Raw genomic sequence first — 19951 nt, forward strand, 5'->3', positions numbered from 1 at the left:
GGATATAGTGGGCTCCTATAGATGTGTGTGTGTGTGTGTGTGTGTGTGTGTGTGTGTGTGTGTGTGTGTGTGTGTGTGTGTGTGTGTGTGTGTGTGTGTGTGTGTGTGTGTGTGTGTGTGTGTGTGTGTGTGTGTGTGTGTGTGTGTGTGTGTGTGTGTGTGTGTGTGTGTGTGTGTGTGTGTGTGTGTGTGTGTGTGTGTGTGTGTGTGTGTGTGTGTGTGTGTGTGTGTGTGTGTGTGTGTGTGTGTGTGTGTGTGTAATAATAATAAACTGTTTATTAATAGAATTGCAGCCGGTGGCTGAAAATATACAGACTTACATTTGATTTAGACTTAATGATATATTATGCATTGAATACAATTACAGGGCTGTACAGTACATAAATCAGGAGTTGTTTATTATTTTAACAATAGATGGGATGGTGTTGTTCTTATATATATCGGTGCGGGCTCTTATGGGCTGAAATTTGTTGTAGTGGCGGCCTGCGCGAGTTGGGTGGGGGGCTGCAGGAGGTGGCGATGACGAGGGTGGTGCAGTGTGTGTGTGTGTGATTGATTTTAAAACTTGAAGGAAGAAAGGGGGAGTAACTTTATGGAGGAAGGAGCGAGGAGGAAGTAATGTAATAAAGGAAGGAGGGACTGCCTCTGGGTAGTGTCGCACAGGTATACACCTGATGGACATATTGACGACGGCACGCCCTGGACGGAGGTTTCTTCAGATACCATTTCCATTGGCCGTCTCTGAATATTTTGAGTTGTATCTTTCCTAGTGGTGATGACCTCACACCAAAAAGTATCGGTGCAGGGTGAAATCGACGAGTTCCCAAACGATACGTATACACTGTGATAAGTCGGGAAGGTTGGTAAGTGTATCCTCATAATCCCCCCCCCCCTCCACTGGGTGTTGCCTTATGGCTGACAATCAGGGCTGCCAACATACGGCTGGAACAACTCGCCTTTCCTAATACCTATCGTCACTGGTCTCAAATTGTTCACACTACAGTATGCACCGATACTTTTTGTAGTGAGTGTACATGCGGACGAACTTGGCTTTATTTTTTTTTCAACCGTTCAAAAGTTTTCCTGGTGTAAATAAGCGAATGAACGCCTCGGATTACTCATGTCTTCTGAATTCACTCTCAGCCACTACTCCCAGATCAGTTTCCTTTCTCTCTTTTTAATTACTTTCATTGTCATTGCTCATATAATACGCTCCTTATTGTTCTTGCCTTGCCAGCGGTTATCACTATATATATATATATATATGGATACAACTTTAGTTACCGTGTCGGAACATCTTTGTAACCTCAGTAAAGATACTCTTATGGAGACCCACAGTCAATTCGGTTTTTTTAATATATGATGATTATAATTGGTACCTGACCTACTCCCTTCTGAGATGCCATTTAACCCCCTTCCTTCATCCGCAGCTCAGTCAGTTCAGAATCTATTTATATCATCACACAGTCGTCTGTTATGATAGTTGGATGAGATTTACGGTGTGTTTTTAGGGGAATCAGATGCCGATGCGGAATCTTATAGAATACTTTCACAACCTCCTGCATGTAACGTAACCCTTCATTATTTGTTATAATGAAGTGCGGTAAGTGTGGTAGATGTGGAAGGTGTGCCGCCTTATTTAGTAGTTTCGGTTACGTATTGAAAGAAGAAGTTATCTCAGTCTCAATATAAATATAAATTCTCCATTCTTAAGTTTCCTCAGGAGACATCTTAAGAAGTCCGCTCCGTTTAAGAGTAATCTGAGTCACTCACAGGATCTGTTCTATTTTGTATGTTCTGCTGCCAACTTATTCATTTGTGCTTCTGTGTGCTTCGCTGGTTGAAGCTCTGCGCGCCCACACTGAGAAAGAAAGTTGGAACTTGATTTGTTTTTGTGGCCGTCGACGCTTGGGTCACGACATGGCTGCACCACTGTACTGTATATCGCTGCCTCGAAAGTAAGGTGTTGAGGAAATCCGTGACAATTCTCTTGGTGTTTTCTTCTGGGTCACTAAGCAGTCAAAGATAACACTCACTTTTTATTTTTGTTTGTTTTTATTTTAAAAGAGTATTTGATTATGAATGGACTGCTTGAAAGACGAGTAGAACACTTTTCCTGCACCCGACGTCATGAGAGAATGTACTAGAATGTAATCGACACTAGTAGTTGTCTTTCAGCGTGCTTTAGTCAGCCAGCTGGTACAGTAGTCTCTCAAACCTAACCTAACGTTTATCTCGAGTATCCGAATGATCTTGTTTATTTCATTATTAGGCCCGCGACACTGTATGCTGTACACGTGATAGTGACCTTGCTTGTATATATTATAATCGTATGTTAATGAGACCCGGGTTATTGTGTTGCTGGGACCTGTTTGTCTGTTTGTCCAGCTTGGTGATGAGCGGCAGCAGCGGGGGTCTTGCTTCAGTGTTCTGTGTCTCTGTGAGCTATACATATCCCAAAGTCTGTCTGTCTGTCAGGCATAGCAAAGTTTCTGATCATTGTACTAATAACGACTTAGAAAATGTTGAGAATGATCATTATTTGTGACAAATATTATGTGTACTTATCGCTGGATTGTTATTAATATTGTTGTATATCTTCGTTACGAATACTGTTATAAATATTGTAATTAATGTTTTTCTAAGAGATAACAACAGCAATCTTCTTGAAAATTCACAAGATTCTTACGGTCTTATGAACTAATATATACTTAAGTACTGTTGAATGATCAGCTCGGATAGTCACTTTGTATTCCTTTTGCCAGCTCTAATATAGTACTTTATATATCGCCTCATTCACTGAACCAATTGGTATCTGTATGTTGTTAAAAGTGCTGAAAAGAATATTGTATAAACAAAAACAACTGACATTAATCAACAACCATTTTTTTTCTATCATTTTCGAATGTGAGCGAAAAAAATTGTCTATATATAATTTCATACACGAGAATGAAGGTTATAGAGGTATACCTGAAGATTACCTGCCTTATTTCGAGATAAAAAAAACAATTGAAACTTCTAAAATCCTGATAGTTTTTAGTAGTAGTTAATTCTGTTATAATTCAAAAGTACTACGTAAGAACTTAGCACACTTCTGTTCGGATATGTGAGAGTAGTCTTGCGCAAGGTTACAGTGGGCCCCATCACCCTGCTCCCACCCACACGACGTGCCTTGGTTGTCTAACAGCTTTCATCCTCTATTTTTCCTCAGGGTATTTGGTACAACACTTAGTATATTTTGAGCATTAAAAAAACATATATATATAAATATATATATTGTATATTTTCTCAAACAAAGGATCATGGCGGGTTCGATTCCCTAACACAGTAGAGGAATTGGGTTCCCTTCTTGCACACTACACCAGCCCTTGTACAAACAGCAGTGAGTGAGTAAGTGATGTGAAGTGTCTGTTGATGGTGAAACATCCCTTCGGTGGACCAACATCCTGTCGAGAGAACGGAATTGTCACTCTCTGCTTGAACTAAAACATCAGCACATGCCCGCCCGCCACCGACTCCCTGCATCACAACAGCAGCTTGCATGTGGGGGTTGACTTGAGGCTTGGCGCCAGTCGCGCCACCTTCCAGATTATTTAGTTTCGTACGTTAATTATTTAGTTCGTAGCTGAGGAGAGAATTCTTCTGGTTAATATTAGGTCTCTAGTAACGTTTTTCAGTCATTTGGGAAGCTATCTTTAAGTCATATGAACATAAGAAAATAAGGAGTCTGCAATAGGCCGGTTGGCCTGTGCATGGCAGCTCCTGTCGAGAGTTACTACCACTCTCTATCATCCATGAATCTATCTAGCCTACTTTTAAAACTTTCCAGCGTTCCAGCACTTACTACAAAGTTGCTAAGCTTGTTCCACTCGTCCACCACCCTATTTGTGAACCAGTTCCTTCCTATCTCCCTCCTAAACCTAAACTTAGCCAGCTTAAATCCGTTGCTACGAGTCCTATCCTGCTCGGATATTATAAGAACTTTATCTATATCTCCTTTATTAATTCCTTTCACCCACTTAAATACTTCTATCATATCTCCCCGCACTCTTCGTCTTTCTAGGGAATGCAAGTTTAGTTTCTTTAATCTATCTTGATATGGAAGGCTTCTAAGTCCCGGAATCTTTTCGCCATTCTTCGCTGCACCGACTCCAGTGAATTGAGGAAACGTTTCCACAAGCATTTCGAAGTTGGAAAAAATAACGTACGATTGTTTAAGACCAGACTATAAATGTGAGCGTGTCAGCTGTATATTTAATTTGATATCATTAATATCTGTATGTTAATGTCAGTGGAAAGTAATGCGTCTCTGGATAGCGATGCGTCACAACATACCAATTGCGTCCAGTTTGCGCTCGCGTCGCCTGATGCACGTGAGTTACATAGCCAACTTTTTAAAGTGTATCTCAGTGTTCTGTTGATATTGATGGCATACGGAGGAATTGTGGGTAACATGAACTTCCAGTCGCCATGTGGTCGTTCGGTTACGGTGATAATTTTTGTGTGTGTGTGTGTGTGCAGAGAATAATTGTGTCACCACCCATGTTTATCATTATCTTCTGTATTTCACAAACTGTATATAAGCTTCGCGTTTTCCTCAAATTTTGCTTTTCCCAGAACCAACTCGTCCCTGTTATACTCTTCATGGGCCCTGTGGCGCCGGACACAAGGGCTAAACTCGCTCCATCATGACGTCATACTTTAAGTCCAGCTGTTGCAAGTTACTTGATTCGCGTTTAGCTTAAAATATTTTTTTCTCTTCAATTTAAAATCGTTCTATAATGAGTTATATAAAATGTGTGTTGATATTTATTAAACCACGATTTTGTTCTTGTTCTTGTTTTTTTTCTTAACGTGGGTGTCTGACTAGGAAAAGAAAAACAATGTAGAAATTCCTCACGAGTTAACCCGCATCTTCACCACCACTGCAGGGTGCACAACCGAACACAAACATATCCTTGAGTTACCATTTGTGAGACGCCAGAGACAAGTCGATGTACGTGAGCTTTTGCTGTCCCCTCACTTACTGTTTGTCAGGCACCTCAACAACATCACAAATAGGACTGGACCTTGATAATACCCGCTTGTTCTGTACCGTAGACGGATCCCAGCGACACCTTCCTGACGACAACCCCTTTTTACTTGGGGGATCCTTCTGAAGGTTAGTAGCGCATCACTGTAACAGATAGGTAGGTGATAGTTATTTAATTATCGAAATTGTCGGACAAGTTCACAGTGGCTTAGCATGTACGCAATGCGATATCTGTGTGATGTAACCATCGTGTGATAATTTTGGAATGTGTAGGCAGCAGAGCACGACATTTTACTTGCGGTTGTATTACATCTTTCTCTGGCCTTGGTGACCTGTTTTCTTTACACTGTTCCTTACGGTGCTTCATGTTGTATCGATAAGGATCTCTGAAGTAGTTGTAGCTGGTCTTATTGTCATGCTATCCTCGCAGACGCTGTAGTTATAGATAGTTGTTGTGGGTTCAATTGTAACTTTACCTAACAAAATGTGTCGGTCACAAAGAACAGTGAACACACTTAACAGATTAAAACACATTTAATTCCTGATAGTGTGTTGTATAAATTGACATTGGCAAAAGGACTGAGCCGTGTGGGGGGGCCTCTCTAGTCATGTCATTATATGGTGGACCATCGGAAAAGCATTGGGTAGATAAGGATATCGTGTGTAGTGAAAGGTCCCTGAGTAAATGCAGTTGTCTGATTCATTGCCGATTATTATCCAGGAATTGAATGATAATCGAGATATATACAAATAAGGAAAACGATAATTAGCATTCTGATATTTTGATTGGATTGCCTGCAATTCATAGTGTCCGTAGACAAATTACTTATATATGATGTAGTAGTTAATGGTACTGTATGTCTGATGATGAAAGAGAATCATATTTACAAAAATAAATCATATTCAGGTTGACGGTACAGGCGTACTGACTGACCGACGCCTGTATTCCTATCAACAGGATATCCCTTCACACTCGTAGAACAGAGCAGAACAGTTTGTTAGTGTTTACAGTAGAACACACACACACACACACACACACACACACACACACACACACACACACACACACACACACACACACACACACACACACACACACACACACACATACACACACGCACTTTACGTTGACACTACAAATAATAACCGCTACCACTCCTAACTTTTCACTTTCTGGTCACTTCATATTTATCTTCTGAAGCGCTAAATTAGACAAAAACACGGACTACCATTGATATTTATGATATATTACTGTGTTACCCTTTACGTGTTTATGATAGATAAATAGTATTGTTGAAGCATTGGGAACTTTACCTTTTAGATAGTCAATCTTGATATACTCTTAGGGAAGGTATTTTAATCCACTTTAATATAAGGACCAATCCCCCTTAAAATATATATAATGTTTTTATTGGTTTATCATCCCATTAAATAACGACTAAGATAACATAAATACAGATGACGGATTTCCTTATCCCAGAGGTCGAGAGGGACGCACCTAGGATCCCCAGAGGGTTATGCTGAAGGACCAGTTTTCCTTCTTCGGGCAACTAGAGTAAACCCCCCCCCCATCCTCCCCGTGAACTACGATGTGTGTGTGTGTGTGATGTTAAGTAATAATGTGCTATAACAACTAAGGTCTTTAGGCGCGGATTCTGTGTTAGTAAATACACCATCATTTATATAATTAAGAAAGGTAAATCTCTCCAAAAGAAACAGCGTTGAAAGAGTTATGGAAGTAGGTCTGTTTTTTTTATCTTTATATTCAATTGAAGTAGATTTTGTTGGAGTAAGGAAATATATTTTTCAGCCTTGACGAGAATCCTGATTTAAAGGTTCGGGTTGTAATGGTGGCTAGCGGTGAAGATGGTAGAGAAGAGGAGATGGTAGAGAAGAGGAACCGGTACGTTAAATTTATCATTACATAAACACCTAGAGCATTATGATGTTATTTCTGGAGTGTGATGGCAACTTTTACGTATCGCCAATTAACTCCCCACGCATCCCGGATTAATGGCCAGCTTTATGACTTGTAGACACAGCTGACCTTACCATCTGTAGGCAGCTGGTGTCCTTGTTGACCCAGGAAGTGTTTACAGTATTATTCTACTCTCCGGTACTTCCGTCTCATCTGAGTTTGCTAACAGAATCGTGTGGAAATTGTGGCATCAAACACAGAAATTTCTTGTATGTTTCCTTAGATAACAATTAGATTTTCAAGCTTTTTATTGATTCATTCACCAGAAGGCGCCTGTTTGTCTCACGTACACAGCAAAAAAGTTGCGGTGCTTCTATAGCGTGCGGTCTGCAAGATATTTAGGGTTTAGGTTAGGTCAGGTCAGGTTAGGTTAGGTCAGGTCAGGTCAGGTTAGGTTAGGTTATATAAATATGACACCGGACGAATTGTTCAGAACTAAGATTTTTGATCATGCGTCTTGTGGTGCATTAATTACCCTTTATAATAGAGAATGTGGATTGGCTGGTGACACACATTTTCTGTATCCATATTTGTATATATAAATAAAACTACATTAATATTATGTTGACTGTCACCCGTGTTACAAAAAAAACATTGTTATTATGTTAATGTATGAAACAATGGTGGTGTAGTGGATTCCTCCCCCCACAAACGCTTGTCGCCGAGTAGCCGACCCCGCGAATTCCCCAGTGTATGCCTCGTGGTCTAGGTCAACCAGCGCCACCTTACATGACGGAGGTCAACTATTAAGAACATAAGAAAATAAGGAGTCTGCAATAGGCCGGTTGGCCTGTGCATGGCAGCTCCTGTCGAGAGTTACTACCACTCTCTATCATCCATGAATCTATCCAGCCTCCCTTTGAAACTTTCCAGCGTTCCAGCACTTACTACAAAGTTGCTAAGCTTGTTCCACTCGTCCACCACCCTATTTGTAAACCAGTTCCTTCCTATCTCCCTCCTAAACCTAAACTTATCCAACTTGAATCCGTTGTTCCGAGTCCTATCCTGCTCGGATATTATAAGAACTTTATCTATATCACCTTTATTGATTCCTTTCACCCACTTGAATACTTCTATCATATCTCCCCGCACTCTTCGTCTTTCTAGGGAATGCAAGTTTAGTTTCTTTAACCTATCTGATATGGAAGGTTTCTAAGTCCCGGAATCATTTTCGTCATTCTTCGCTGCACCGACTCTAGTGAATTGATATCCATTCTATAATAAGGGCACCAGAACTGAACCGCATAATCGAGGTGCGGCCTGACTAGCGCAAGATATAGTTGCAATAAGACCTCTGCACTCTTATTACTTACACTTCTAGATATAAAACCCAATACTCTGTTTGCCTTATTTCGAACATTAACGCACTGTTTTCTAGGCCGTAGGTCCGGGCTTACAAGTACCCCTAGGTCTCTTTCACAAGTCGACTTCTCTAGGTTGATGTTGTTAAGGCTGTATACATTGACATTTGTTCTTCCATGACAGTATTTGTTCTTCCACGCCTACCTCCTCTATATAAGACCTGACCTCGTGGTGACCTACCTCTCTCTTTCTACCTACACCAACCAGTAAGCACCACCTCATCCTCCACTCCTGCCCTGCGGTCCTCGCTCTTGCCGACGAGCATGGCGACCCACAAGCTGGTCCTCCTCTGAGCACCCTCACCAACCAGCTCTCTCTACATCACGCTTGTAACCACGCTGCCACTTCCCAGCACCAAGCTGCATTGTACATCCAATACAACATGTATACAGAGAGCACATTGTGAGTTTCTTTTCTCCATCCCATCCTGAGTGTGAACCAAACAACCCGTACCCCACAGTGGCATATGTTTAGTGGTAGTAAGAGTGCCGTGACGGGATATACCCACTGAGTAGACGAGAGCATTGTGTATTGGAAGTTGCCAGACATTACCTGTAAGACTTACTGTATATTACGTGCATTGAATACATCATAACTAATATAAGCTTAAGTCCTCGCCTTGAATTGTGATAATGCCTGCGTACAATGCTTCTGAGCTCTCCATAGTGAATACCAACATCACTGACAGGAATCAACATTATCGACTCTGGTTGTGTTTCATATGTGGAAATAATTAAAAACAACTTTGGATTCAGCTGATGGCATCCTTTGCTGTCGAGTTCATGAAGTGTTTCGTAATATTATTGTTGTGCTCGAAAAAAAATGTAAAGGTAAATAACATGTTTATTAGTTTTAGGGTCGCATGATCGCTACTGTGTAAACATTGAATTTGTACTGCGTTTATAAATATAACAAGAGTCTGTGTGTCTGCATTACAGTTAAACAAATACAGTTATAACATATGTCAAGGAGCCGCGGTTCCTTTTATACGCTATCTACGCTCATACATGTATATGGTACCGTGTCTCCTTAGTTGAATGTTTGTAAATGTGTTTAAAACAAAACAAACTGTGGCGTTTTGGTTTGAAGAAGTTATATTACAATTTATTTAATACATTCTAAAGATAGCAAAATAATAGCTACAATACCATTACGACATTACTAAGAAATCCACTTGACAATCAGGCATACCAACCCTTCCGATACGACTAGAGCCATAATGCTCATTCTGAAATTCATCATACCCAGCTGTAAAGATTTTTCCACGGTATCATTTTAGAGTTTTGAGTTTATATTGTTTTTCCTACACTGTTTTTTACTCTATTATTTGAGTATATTAGTTAAAAAAAGTCTTATACTTTTGTTATAAAAAAGTACTTCTATAAACAGACGTTAAGGAAAATGTGGGAGCTCGTGCGATGTCCTGTTGTTCTTATTTGGTTATGGCTAGAAGTGCATGAAGGTGTACTGACGTCATAAAAAACCGCGTCCCTTTTGTTTATCATGGAATTACTTTAGTGAGAAACCCAAGCTATATTTCACAGCTCTTGTGATAATTTACGGCGGAACCGCAACATAAGTAAAATTTCTGACGACGCTAAAATAGAACGTGTTATTATATCTGACGAGGAGTCTGAAAATTTACAGGAAGATGTAAACAAACTTTTCTCGTGGTCTGAAAAATGGCAGATGCAATTTAATGTGGAAAATGTAAAGTACTTAGTCCAGGAAATGTAAATGGGAAACCAGACATCAAATGAACAACGTTGATGAAAAGAAATACGACTGTGAGAAAGGTTTAGGGGTAATGATAAGTAGGAATCTTAAACCACGATAGCAATGTGTATTTGCTCGAAACAAGGCTAACAAAGTACTTGGTTTCATACAAAGGAGTGTTAGTTACAAGACTAGCGATGTTATCTTAAAACTATATCTTGTGCTTGTGAGACCACACTTGGATTGTGCAGTTCAGTTCTGGTCACCGTACTACAGAAGGTAGGATCTGAAGTCTTGCAGTGAAGTAAGTCCAGAAGTTCACGGTATGATTGATGTCTCTTTTAAAACTTAAACGACTTGCTGGTTCTGGTTAGTTACTGTATGTACGACGTGATAGGATGAGCAATGACGTCAACAACATTATCGTGGGTCGGGGAGTGTTGTAAGACCTCGTTGGTGTCTTTGATGATGACTTGAGTGCCACTGTAGCAATGTACAGTAAGTACCTAAAGCCTATCGTGAAAAGATAATTGTTGGAATTTTAGATTATAATTAAGCCCTCGACTGTACTACTACATCTTGACCTAGATCATGGAGTTTGGCATAAAGTCTAATGATAAAAATAATACGGTTGTGAATTAGCACCGACCTCTACAGTTGAGGGAGTGAAGGGTGTCGAATGCAATGCCAGTCACTCTACACCCCCCACAACAAAAATGGTCTTCGTATTCAATGTTCATTATCCCCACTATGGGTCGTCAGGCTCAAACTTACTTTCGTGTTGTAAGTGGGAATCTAATGTCACGTACTTTTAATCTACATGTCTGCCCGCAGATGTATGGTACTAGATTCTACCTCTCACACCTGGCTGCCTCCCCTTAGGGACAGTATAATTAGCACAAGTTCACCAACACTGCTGAACCAGGTGCCATGAACCGGCCCAGAGTTTCTCGTAGTGTGATGTCTTCTTTGCAACCTAAGTATCATCTGTCGTGAGTACCAAGTGTTCGTGAAGTACAATATTGAAGATGACGTTTAGTTGTGTGAAGTAGAGTTAATTCCTGACACACAACTTACCGCCGAGTTCAGTGGCGTCGTGTACAAGTCGATGGTGTTGTCGGCCAGACTTACTTGACCGTAACTTTGACCGCAACCATTTTCTTATCTCGAGAAACTATGGTGACCGCGTTTATCTGGCAATACGTGATTCAATTCAGATTCAGTTCACTAACAGTTCGTATGGGGACCGAAAGGAATTTTAGACGTTTAGTTCAGACCTATAGTGTAGTGGTCAGCATGCTCGCCTCGCAAACGAGTGGACCCGAGTTCGACCCTGGGGCAGGGTGAAACTATGGGCAAGTTTCTTTACGTCATTTGCCTCTGTCTACCCAGCAGTAATTGGGAACCTGGACGTTAATCGATTTACGGATCGTATTCCAGGGTAATGGTTAGCCAGTGCAGTTGGCGAGTTGTCCGGTCTTCTCGGGCACTGGGTCATGCAACTCGTTAATTTAGGGTGTGGTTGTTGTGTTGGCGACAGCTTCTACACCCCGACAAACAAATTCACGCCTCGGTGGCCCGAGGGCCGGCCATCCTCGTTACACGAGGGGCAACCATTATTATTATTAGTTCAGTAAGCTACCGCCAGAGAGAGAGGTGTGGTGCAATTGGGGGACAAGTTTCAAAGAAAAGGCGGCTGAATTTTTCTGATGATATTTTCGTTAATAATGATGATTTTATAATAATAATGATGGTTATTGTTATTATTTTGGAGCAAATATCACTTTATCTATAATTCTTGACACAGCTTATTGTCTTAAACTAGTAAGATCATCAACTACACTCTGGAAATTGCCACTTGCGAAAGACTTCGAAGCTATTAACACAGACGTATGCATTGGGACCGCATGCGACCTTGTCACTCGACCAATATCTTGCTGCAGTTGGTCACATAACCAGAGTTTTTCCCTTCGTGGAAGTCTGTAGTACCGCAGCAGTAGATGGTCCAAAGGATCCCTGGACACTCTTTCCTTCCGGAGTGGCGCTTGAAGTACGTCTGCCAGCTCTGTGTTTTGGTATGGGTGTTATAGTATAGAAAACAGGAGTCACGTGACCTTATTTCCGCCTTGCAGAAGCTTACGGGGGCTCGGAGGACACAGTAGCATTTGGTGTACGGTAAGTTCTGTTACGGGCGTCGTAAACTGTTGGTGAACCACCCGTTTAGTCTTATGGTTGTCCGAAGGGACTAAGGGGCGGCCGTGAGTTGTTAGTGGATCTATCCTATAACTAACTATAGTCCTCGAGTAGGTTAAGTAAACAGACGTTATTACAGTGACTCATGACTTATTATCTACGTTCCTAATTTGTCTAAGAGACGACCCGGGTTATAATATAGTCAGCAGGGGTCAGCAATCCTCATATTTCCGGCCGCACGCAGCCAAAAAAATATAGTTGCGGCCGGCTTAACGGCATCCAAAATGTGTGAAAAGCGGCCGGTAAAGTTGATAAGATAAGATAAGGCTGTTCGAACACTTGATGCAGCAGACACCTATTATAATACTCTGTGTAAGACTGGAACAATTACAGTTGGAATTCATAGAATGTTATCTGAGATTCAGAGTAAGATTTTTCATTTGTTTCAAATCCTTTTGTTTTTAAGCTGACGAGGTCAGTCATTGTCAGTTATATACTGACGAGGGAAATCTTGCTAACATACTATAGTGTGTTTCAAGTGACTACAACCCGTGTGTTATACCTAGAGTCATAACCAAGTCTAGTTTGGTTTATCTTACATCTGATCAAGTGTCTATATAGTTTGTCTTATTATTTAAGCACCTAACTTGTCTCTAGACTAAGCCTGTCTTATTATATCTCGTAACTTAACTTTTCTGAATCATTTTTCATTATACATAAGCACTAATAATATTTCAGGCCTAGTTGGTCTTGTCTAGTCTCGTGTGTAATAAATTGGAAGATTCGTCTTATTATCTGGGTACACGACCAGGCTCAAGTCAACACTTGTTTTGTTTCTTAATCAAGTTATTAATGTTACTTCATGATGTCTTAGTTTTCATATGTTTATAATTTTTTCTTTTACGGGGAATAGTCCACCCGGGCACAGGTCATCGACCCATAACTAGGCCTGTGGGGCAAAAATATGTTAGCAAAAAGAAATTAAAAATAGGAGAAAAAAGACTTATGTTAAACTACACTACGAAGATGACGGAAAACCAGCCTTTTGAAGTGAGACAGATTGTAAGAGTGTGGAAACATAAGGCAGAGCATTCCACAGTTTGGCTGTGTGAGGAAAGAAGGATGTACTATAACGGGATATTTTAGTGTGACCGACATCCACACAGAAACTGTGGGCACCGCGGGCAAGACGTGTGTTACGAGCCCACGGCCTTGCCGGCGGTACACAGGATGCCAAATACTGATAAATGAACAATATGGAAAAGCGATGAATACTTATGACTAATTTATATGGTATTTATGTAGTTTTAACATATAATTAATTCCTGGATGACCTTTTACTGTTTATATGTTTAATTAATGCCTAGTTGACCTGTTACTATTTCTATACGTTACGTCTTCAACCAAAACATATCACCACAAGATTGACTGGTTATGCTCGTCTTGTTACAGGTTAAACCGGTGTTTTTGTTTGTTTTTGTTTTTAGGGTTTAGGGGGGGGGGAGGGGATAGAGGGTTTGTAGAGGGAGGGGGCGAGGGTTGTTTGGCGGGTCTGACAAAGCCTGTCTCTCGCTGGTCATTAAGTTTACTTGTAAAAAAAAAAATTAACCCAAGACCAAACGATAAAATATTTGACACCTCAGATAATTATTACCTGGGGTGACAAAATACTGTGTTACCTGGAGTTTAAAAATTCCCTAGGTAAACTTATTGATCAACGATAAAAAAAAAATAATAATAATAATTTTTATCTTCCCCTCAGCTAATATTTTGTTTATCTTACCCCCAGCTAACTACAGTGACTACAGTGCACCATCAGCTAACTACAGTGCACCATCTATGTCTTCCAAAGGATAGGCCATCTCACCTAAACACGACACCTGCGTCTAGTTCAATATGTTATACTCCAGTCCGAAGCCCACCGCCTGCGGCAAGAGGACTTGGTGGGAAATAGAAAATGGTTTGAGTCCTGAAGCTTCACCCACTAGGATAACACGGCGTGGGCGTATGTGTAATGACCACGGTGAGTTGTGTCCAGTCCATCCATCCATTATTCTCTCTCTCTCTCTCTCTCTCTCTCTCTCTCTCTCTCTCTCTGAAGGTAAAAGCTTGTAATATATATTTTAAAGAACAAATTTCTGATGCACGCACGCGCACGCACGCACGCACGCACGCACGCACGCACGCACGCACGCACGCACGCACACACACACACACACACGCGCGCAATTCTGATGCCCATTACTAATATCCTTGACTTGTGAATTTAACCTTTGATTTTCTTCCGTGAGTTTGACCGCTGGCATCATCTTAGCAGCGACAATTTCTTTTATCATGCTTCCTGTGTGATGAAGTAATGCCAAACTCAAGCTGTGTGTTCTTGTGAGTCACTTAGCATTATTACTTTTACTTTTATCCTCTTCGCCACTCATCGGGTCGCTAGCCGCCCGGGCGATCGGTCACGTCTCTGTCACGCACTGTTGGCAAATACTGGGCATGCACCGGCTCCTGAATGTACCTGAACCCGGTTCATTTTGGGTCGGAGGCTGCTTCATTTGGTTTCGATTCTACGTTTTGGGTCGATTCTACTTCATATGGGGTCGTTGCTGCTTCATTTGGGGTCGTTGCTGCTTCATTTGGGGTCGTTGCTGCTTCATTTGGAGTCGTTGCTGCTTCATTTGGAGTCGTTGCTGCTTCATTTTAGGTCGATGCTGCTTCATTTGAGGTCGATGCTGCTTCATTTGAGGTCGATGCGGCTTCATTTTGGACAGGAGCGAGCATTTGACCCCGACTGTACTGTGTATTATCTTTTTGCATCAGTGACCAATGTTCCCTTGACAATAACTATCAAGATGAATCGATAAACGCTGGCCTGCCAATAGCTACACATAATATTACAAGCTAGGGGGTGTTAGTTTTCGTATGACATAACCCTGACAACACCGAGGTGAAAAGGCAACTAGAATTCAATGATACACAGAGAATCACCCCTGGAAAAATATACCAACTCATACATTCAAATGTTTACCAGTTAAAATTGTCTTGACTTTTTCCCACTCTCTTTTCTTAGATTTTTTGTCTTTGTTTTTTTATTTTTTTTTGTCACAGCCTTATCTTAACATTTAAATGTATTTGTTTCCATATTGTAACATTGAAGTTAAGCAAATGTTACTTTTGTTTTTTGTTTTAGGTTTAACGGTTTACCTTGTTTAATTACCTTTGTCACTGCTGCATTACAGGAGCACAGCAGGAAGACGGTTACCAGCGGGTAATCTCCAACTTCCTGGAGACTCTGCACCTGCCTGATGTAGAAGCTCCCTACGAACCAGTTATCGAATCTATTAATCCGGATGATGACGTCAGGCCCTTGAATATATCACATTCTCTGCCAACACCATGCGGGAAGGTCACTCCGTTTATTGTGGCACCGTTACCGGTTGTGCAGATCAACACAATGGCATCAGACCAAATTACTGGTTAGTGGAAACTTAAGAAAAATATATTTGTCGCCTGAATATGGGAGCTCATGTAAAGTGCTCATTTCATGGATATATGACAAAAATAAGCTGATAGCCAATTTATTGACGAATCAAATATATATCGATGAAGACAGATAATTATATATTTAGCTAATGAAATGTTAGAAAAACGTTGGGAAAACCTTTAAAAGTTTTCTATAGGGGTAGTTAAACCTATATATACTTCATCGATAAAAAGGTGTGCATTATGTTTGGTGTCACTTAGGTGTGGGGCTCTGGCCGATCACCCTCCACTTCTCCCACATCATCATTAATGTAACATCAAGGTAACCCTGTTGTCTTGCAGGTAGTCTTAGCCAAGAAGTTGCTGGTCCACAGCCGCAGCAACCTCCTGCCAAACGTCGACCAGGCAGACCCCCCAAACCTAGTAAGTTTGTACCGTAATAATTCTGCCAATGCTTTTATTGTATCTAATTGCTGCCAGATTCAAGAGTACAGGTATTAGAGTTTAGATAATGCGGGTACAGTATACTGTTCTCATCAGTTCACAAGACTTTTGATGAGTAGGGAGAACAGATATTCTTATGTGAACGGAATAATGGTTACAAAATTGTACGTCACTTGTACTGTATATCGTCTTTGTTTACAGCGCAATTCTGGCGGATTACAATGCAAAACTAAATCTCTGATGGGAAAGACAGTTCATTGCACTAGCGAAATATGTGGCAGTACCATGATGGCCTTTGAAACATACATAGTAGCTTTAGAAAATATAGCAACACCTGCGCTGTGTTTGATCCATTCTTTGTACAGATCCGTGTGAGCAACACTTTACTGAACAGTCTCAACAAGTGTTTATAAAGTGATACTCATATGTTATGTTTCCTTCTGTAGAACAGCAGCTTCAACCCAAGAAGATACCCAAGATATGGGAGTTCGTCCACGACATGCTGCAGGACCCAGCCACCTGCCCCTCAGTTGTCCGCTGGGAGGATGAGAAGAACGGCATCTTCCGTTTCATAGACCCCAAGAAGGCCGCCAGTCTCTGGGGTGACCTAAAGGAAAACCCAAAGATGAGTTACGAGAAGATGAGTCGGGCTCTAAGGTGGGTCTTCAAGTCTACTGAAACAATTTGACTGTTGTCGGGATGAGGGGTATTGAAGAACCTTATATGAAATACTGATATATGATTTTTTTTTCTAATTTCTGGGATGGACATTGGTACCTGGAGTATGTACTGTACAAGAAAGGACTTAAATGATTTATTTTAATGAAATTTGGAAAATATTTAGTTATTTATTACTGTTGAGAAACTAAGTAAAAAAAAAAGGCAGTTGGAGTTCTCGAAGATCGGTTTCAAGAATTCAAAAGCAATTCGGTTATAGTTTTTCTGCGTAACGGAATTAGTTTACTTTATTAAATATATCTAATATCTGTCACACAGAAACCATTTTGAGGTAACCTGTAGGAGTTCTGATAATTCCATATTTTATATTTTTTCGCTCTTTTTTCTGATATATACTTATTTGTCGTAACACTCTATATACTGTGTGATATTGTATACAACTTAACAAATAAACAATCGCTTACTAATAATTTTAATCTTTTTCCAGATACCACTACACGAGTGAAGCTTTAGATGTTGTTAGAAATAGACGATTAGTTTACAAGTTTGGGAAAAAGGCACACAAGAACAACAAGAAGCTGACACCGTTACTCTGAGATGGTTCTTCATTATGTTAGTTTTTAGTGCACTGTGCATTGGTACATTTAGTGCATTGGTTAAGATGATTTCTAATGTACAAACACTAACGTTGTACAGTGTCATAATATTCGTAAATAGTGAAGCGACACAAAATATCGAAAATACACATTAAACCAGCCGGGTATCAAGTTATCTATAGCCGTAATTTGCACTGCCATGTGTAAGCGTCAGACAAGGCTGCTGCCTGTCACCTTTTCATTGTATGTATCTTTATTTGTATGGATGTAATTACTGCACGTGTACTGTATATAATTTTTTTATGCTATCGTTGCCAAGTTAATTACCGTTGACCTTCTAGGACACAAAAGTATGGTAATAATCTTTATGGGCCAAAAAGGAAAAAAATCGGTCACAGTAGAGCAGACTGCTAACACCAGAAGGAATTGTTCGATTTCCTTCATTTTCCCTACATATTTTGTTTGGATGATAGTAAGTAAATAAAACGATACGATAACTTTTGGTAAAGTATTTAATTTTGTATTTGTTCTATCTACTATCATAAATACACCTGTAGTGGGCAGGGTATGAAGGATGAGGGAAATTGCTGGTAAAATCCGGCGAAAAACTGATCATACGACACTAAAATAATGTCTCTGCATGCTTTGTAAGCAAAGAAATTAATTATTTAACAAATACTCAGCCGAAAAATCTACCACGTCGGCACGTGTTGTCGACCACTCTTTGTTTCAGTGCAACAACCGAACCGCTCGGTCTGAGCATTCTCTCACATCCACATAAAACGAAAAATTACACAATGCCATTTCAAGAAAATTACTTTCATTAATACCGAATTTCAACGAAAATTCTTTGTTTAATATGCTCTAGAAAGTTAGGTAGGTTTCTTTGGTTAGGTCAGGTTCGATTATTTTTTATTATTATTGTCGTATCGTTTCTATTACTATCATCCAAAGAACACGTGTTGAGAAAATGAACGACATCGAGCAGCTCCTTCTGGTGTTTGCCGTCTGCTCCACATTTACCAAATTTTCCAATTGTCTCACTCGTTCTGTACTGGATGTCAAGAGAATGTCTTTCCTAACAGTCGTCAACTGAGCACTGACCCAGGGCAGTGTGAAGGAGTGAGATGAGGGGGCGGACAATCAACAATGCATCATAGTACAATGCTCTGATTTATATACTTTTGTTAATGGAAATTTTCTTTTTGTATATCTGTAATAAGTTCGTTCATGTATTTATTAAATTAAAACTAAAAACACAGATTATTCTCTGTAGGCAAAATATACCTTGATGTCTGTGTGTATGTTGCGTTTTATTTATTTATTTATTTTTTTTTTTGGAGGGGGAGGGCAAAATAACTTACAAACAGGCTAACCAAAGTTAAAAAACAAAAACAAAACTAAACTGTGTATCAATCTACACGAGCCATAGTAACCAAATCTAACCTCTCACTTAATCTAACCATGAGGTTAGGTTAGTTTAGGTTGTCTGCTTGTAAGGTATTTGCAAAAAAAAAAAGTAACATACATACTGTACAGGGTGTCCACACTGAAAAGGAACAACTTTGAATTCTAATAATGTTTGTATTGAATAATGAAAACAGAGGACTATTCACACTGATCATAGTCTATATGTTTGAGTTTCATTTGGTATATGGGTATATATCATTTGGGTACTTTAGGGTAGACATTCAATTTGTGTGTCATTCGTAGCACAGACTGAGTCACAACGATATTCTTTCCCTCAACCCATTTTTAACACCTCGAGGGTTACGGAGGCCACCGCCGCTGTGATGCGCTCTTCTAGATGAACAATGTCTTGCACTTTTGTGTAGTTCACTTTGGACTTCACATACCCTCAAAGAAAAAAATCGTGCAGGGGTAAGGTCAAGTGATCTCTGTGGCCAGGAAACGGGTCCGTCTCTACCCAGCCAGGGCTCTCACACCCAGGAATCATGGAAGGAACAGACGTCACGGGACCAGTGGGGAGGAGTCCCATCCTGCTGGAATATATGGTTCGGGTGGCAAGACTCTACCCGTGGTGCCAAAAACAACTGAAAAAAGTCGAAGTACACATGGCCTGTCACAGATTTTTCCGCAAAGAAAAATTGGCCGACAATTCTCTCACGCATAAGAACGCACCAAACATTAACTTTTGGACTGTCTTTGTCGACCTCATGGGTGACATGGATTCTCCGCTCCCCAGATACGGCAGTTGTGACTATCAACGTGCCCACATGTGTGAAATGTTGCTACCAAACATGGAGGTACTACCGCTTGGGAAGATATTGTAAGTATAATGTGTTGTCTAGTGGTAGACCCTGCTGCCATATGGCATCACAAAAATTGTGACCAAATCTCAGGTTGCTGATCTGACTTCTGCCTCCTGCCTCATTTACACACAATTGCAGGGTCTCAATTGTTTCTCTTACTATTCACAACACAACATACATATATTGTTTCTCACTT

At 40.4% G+C, this 19951-nt stretch overlaps 1 protein-coding gene across 1 annotated transcript; it reads left to right on the forward strand.

Annotated features, from left to right (window-relative positions):
* The first annotated feature begins 4938 nt into the window (after positions 1-4938).
* LOC121854994 (ETS homologous factor-like) lies at positions 4939-18743 on the forward strand. Its single transcript, XM_042349813.1, has 6 exons — positions 4939-5161; positions 14071-14304; positions 15521-15757; positions 16107-16187; positions 16655-16865; positions 17374-18743. The coding sequence occupies exons 2-6, from the start codon at positions 14178-14180 to the stop codon at positions 17480-17482; spliced, it is 765 nt and encodes a 254-aa protein (XP_042205747.1). The 5' UTR covers positions 4939-5161; positions 14071-14177; the 3' UTR covers positions 17483-18743.
* Positions 18744-19951: the final 1208 nt, after the last annotated feature.

This window comes from Homarus americanus, unplaced genomic scaffold, assembly GCF_018991925.1.
Source record: "Homarus americanus isolate GMGI-L3 unplaced genomic scaffold, GMGI_Hamer_2.0 scaffold33275, whole genome shotgun sequence".
Taxonomy (NCBI): Eukaryota; Metazoa; Arthropoda; class Malacostraca; order Decapoda; family Nephropidae; genus Homarus; species Homarus americanus.

Excerpts from the sequence above, each read along its gene's own strand:
- LOC121854994 (XM_042349813.1), top strand. The coding sequence starts at position 14,178 with ATGTTATACTCCAGTCCGAAGCCCACCGCCTGCGGCAAGAGGACTTGG. Across the intron at positions 15,758-16,106 it reads GGCATCAGACCAAATTACTG|GTAGTCTTAGCCAAGAAGTT; the intron begins GTTAGTGGAAAC and ends GTTGTCTTGCAG. Across the intron at positions 16,866-17,373 it reads AAGATGAGTCGGGCTCTAAG|ATACCACTACACGAGTGAAG; the intron begins GTGGGTCTTCAA and ends ATCTTTTTCCAG.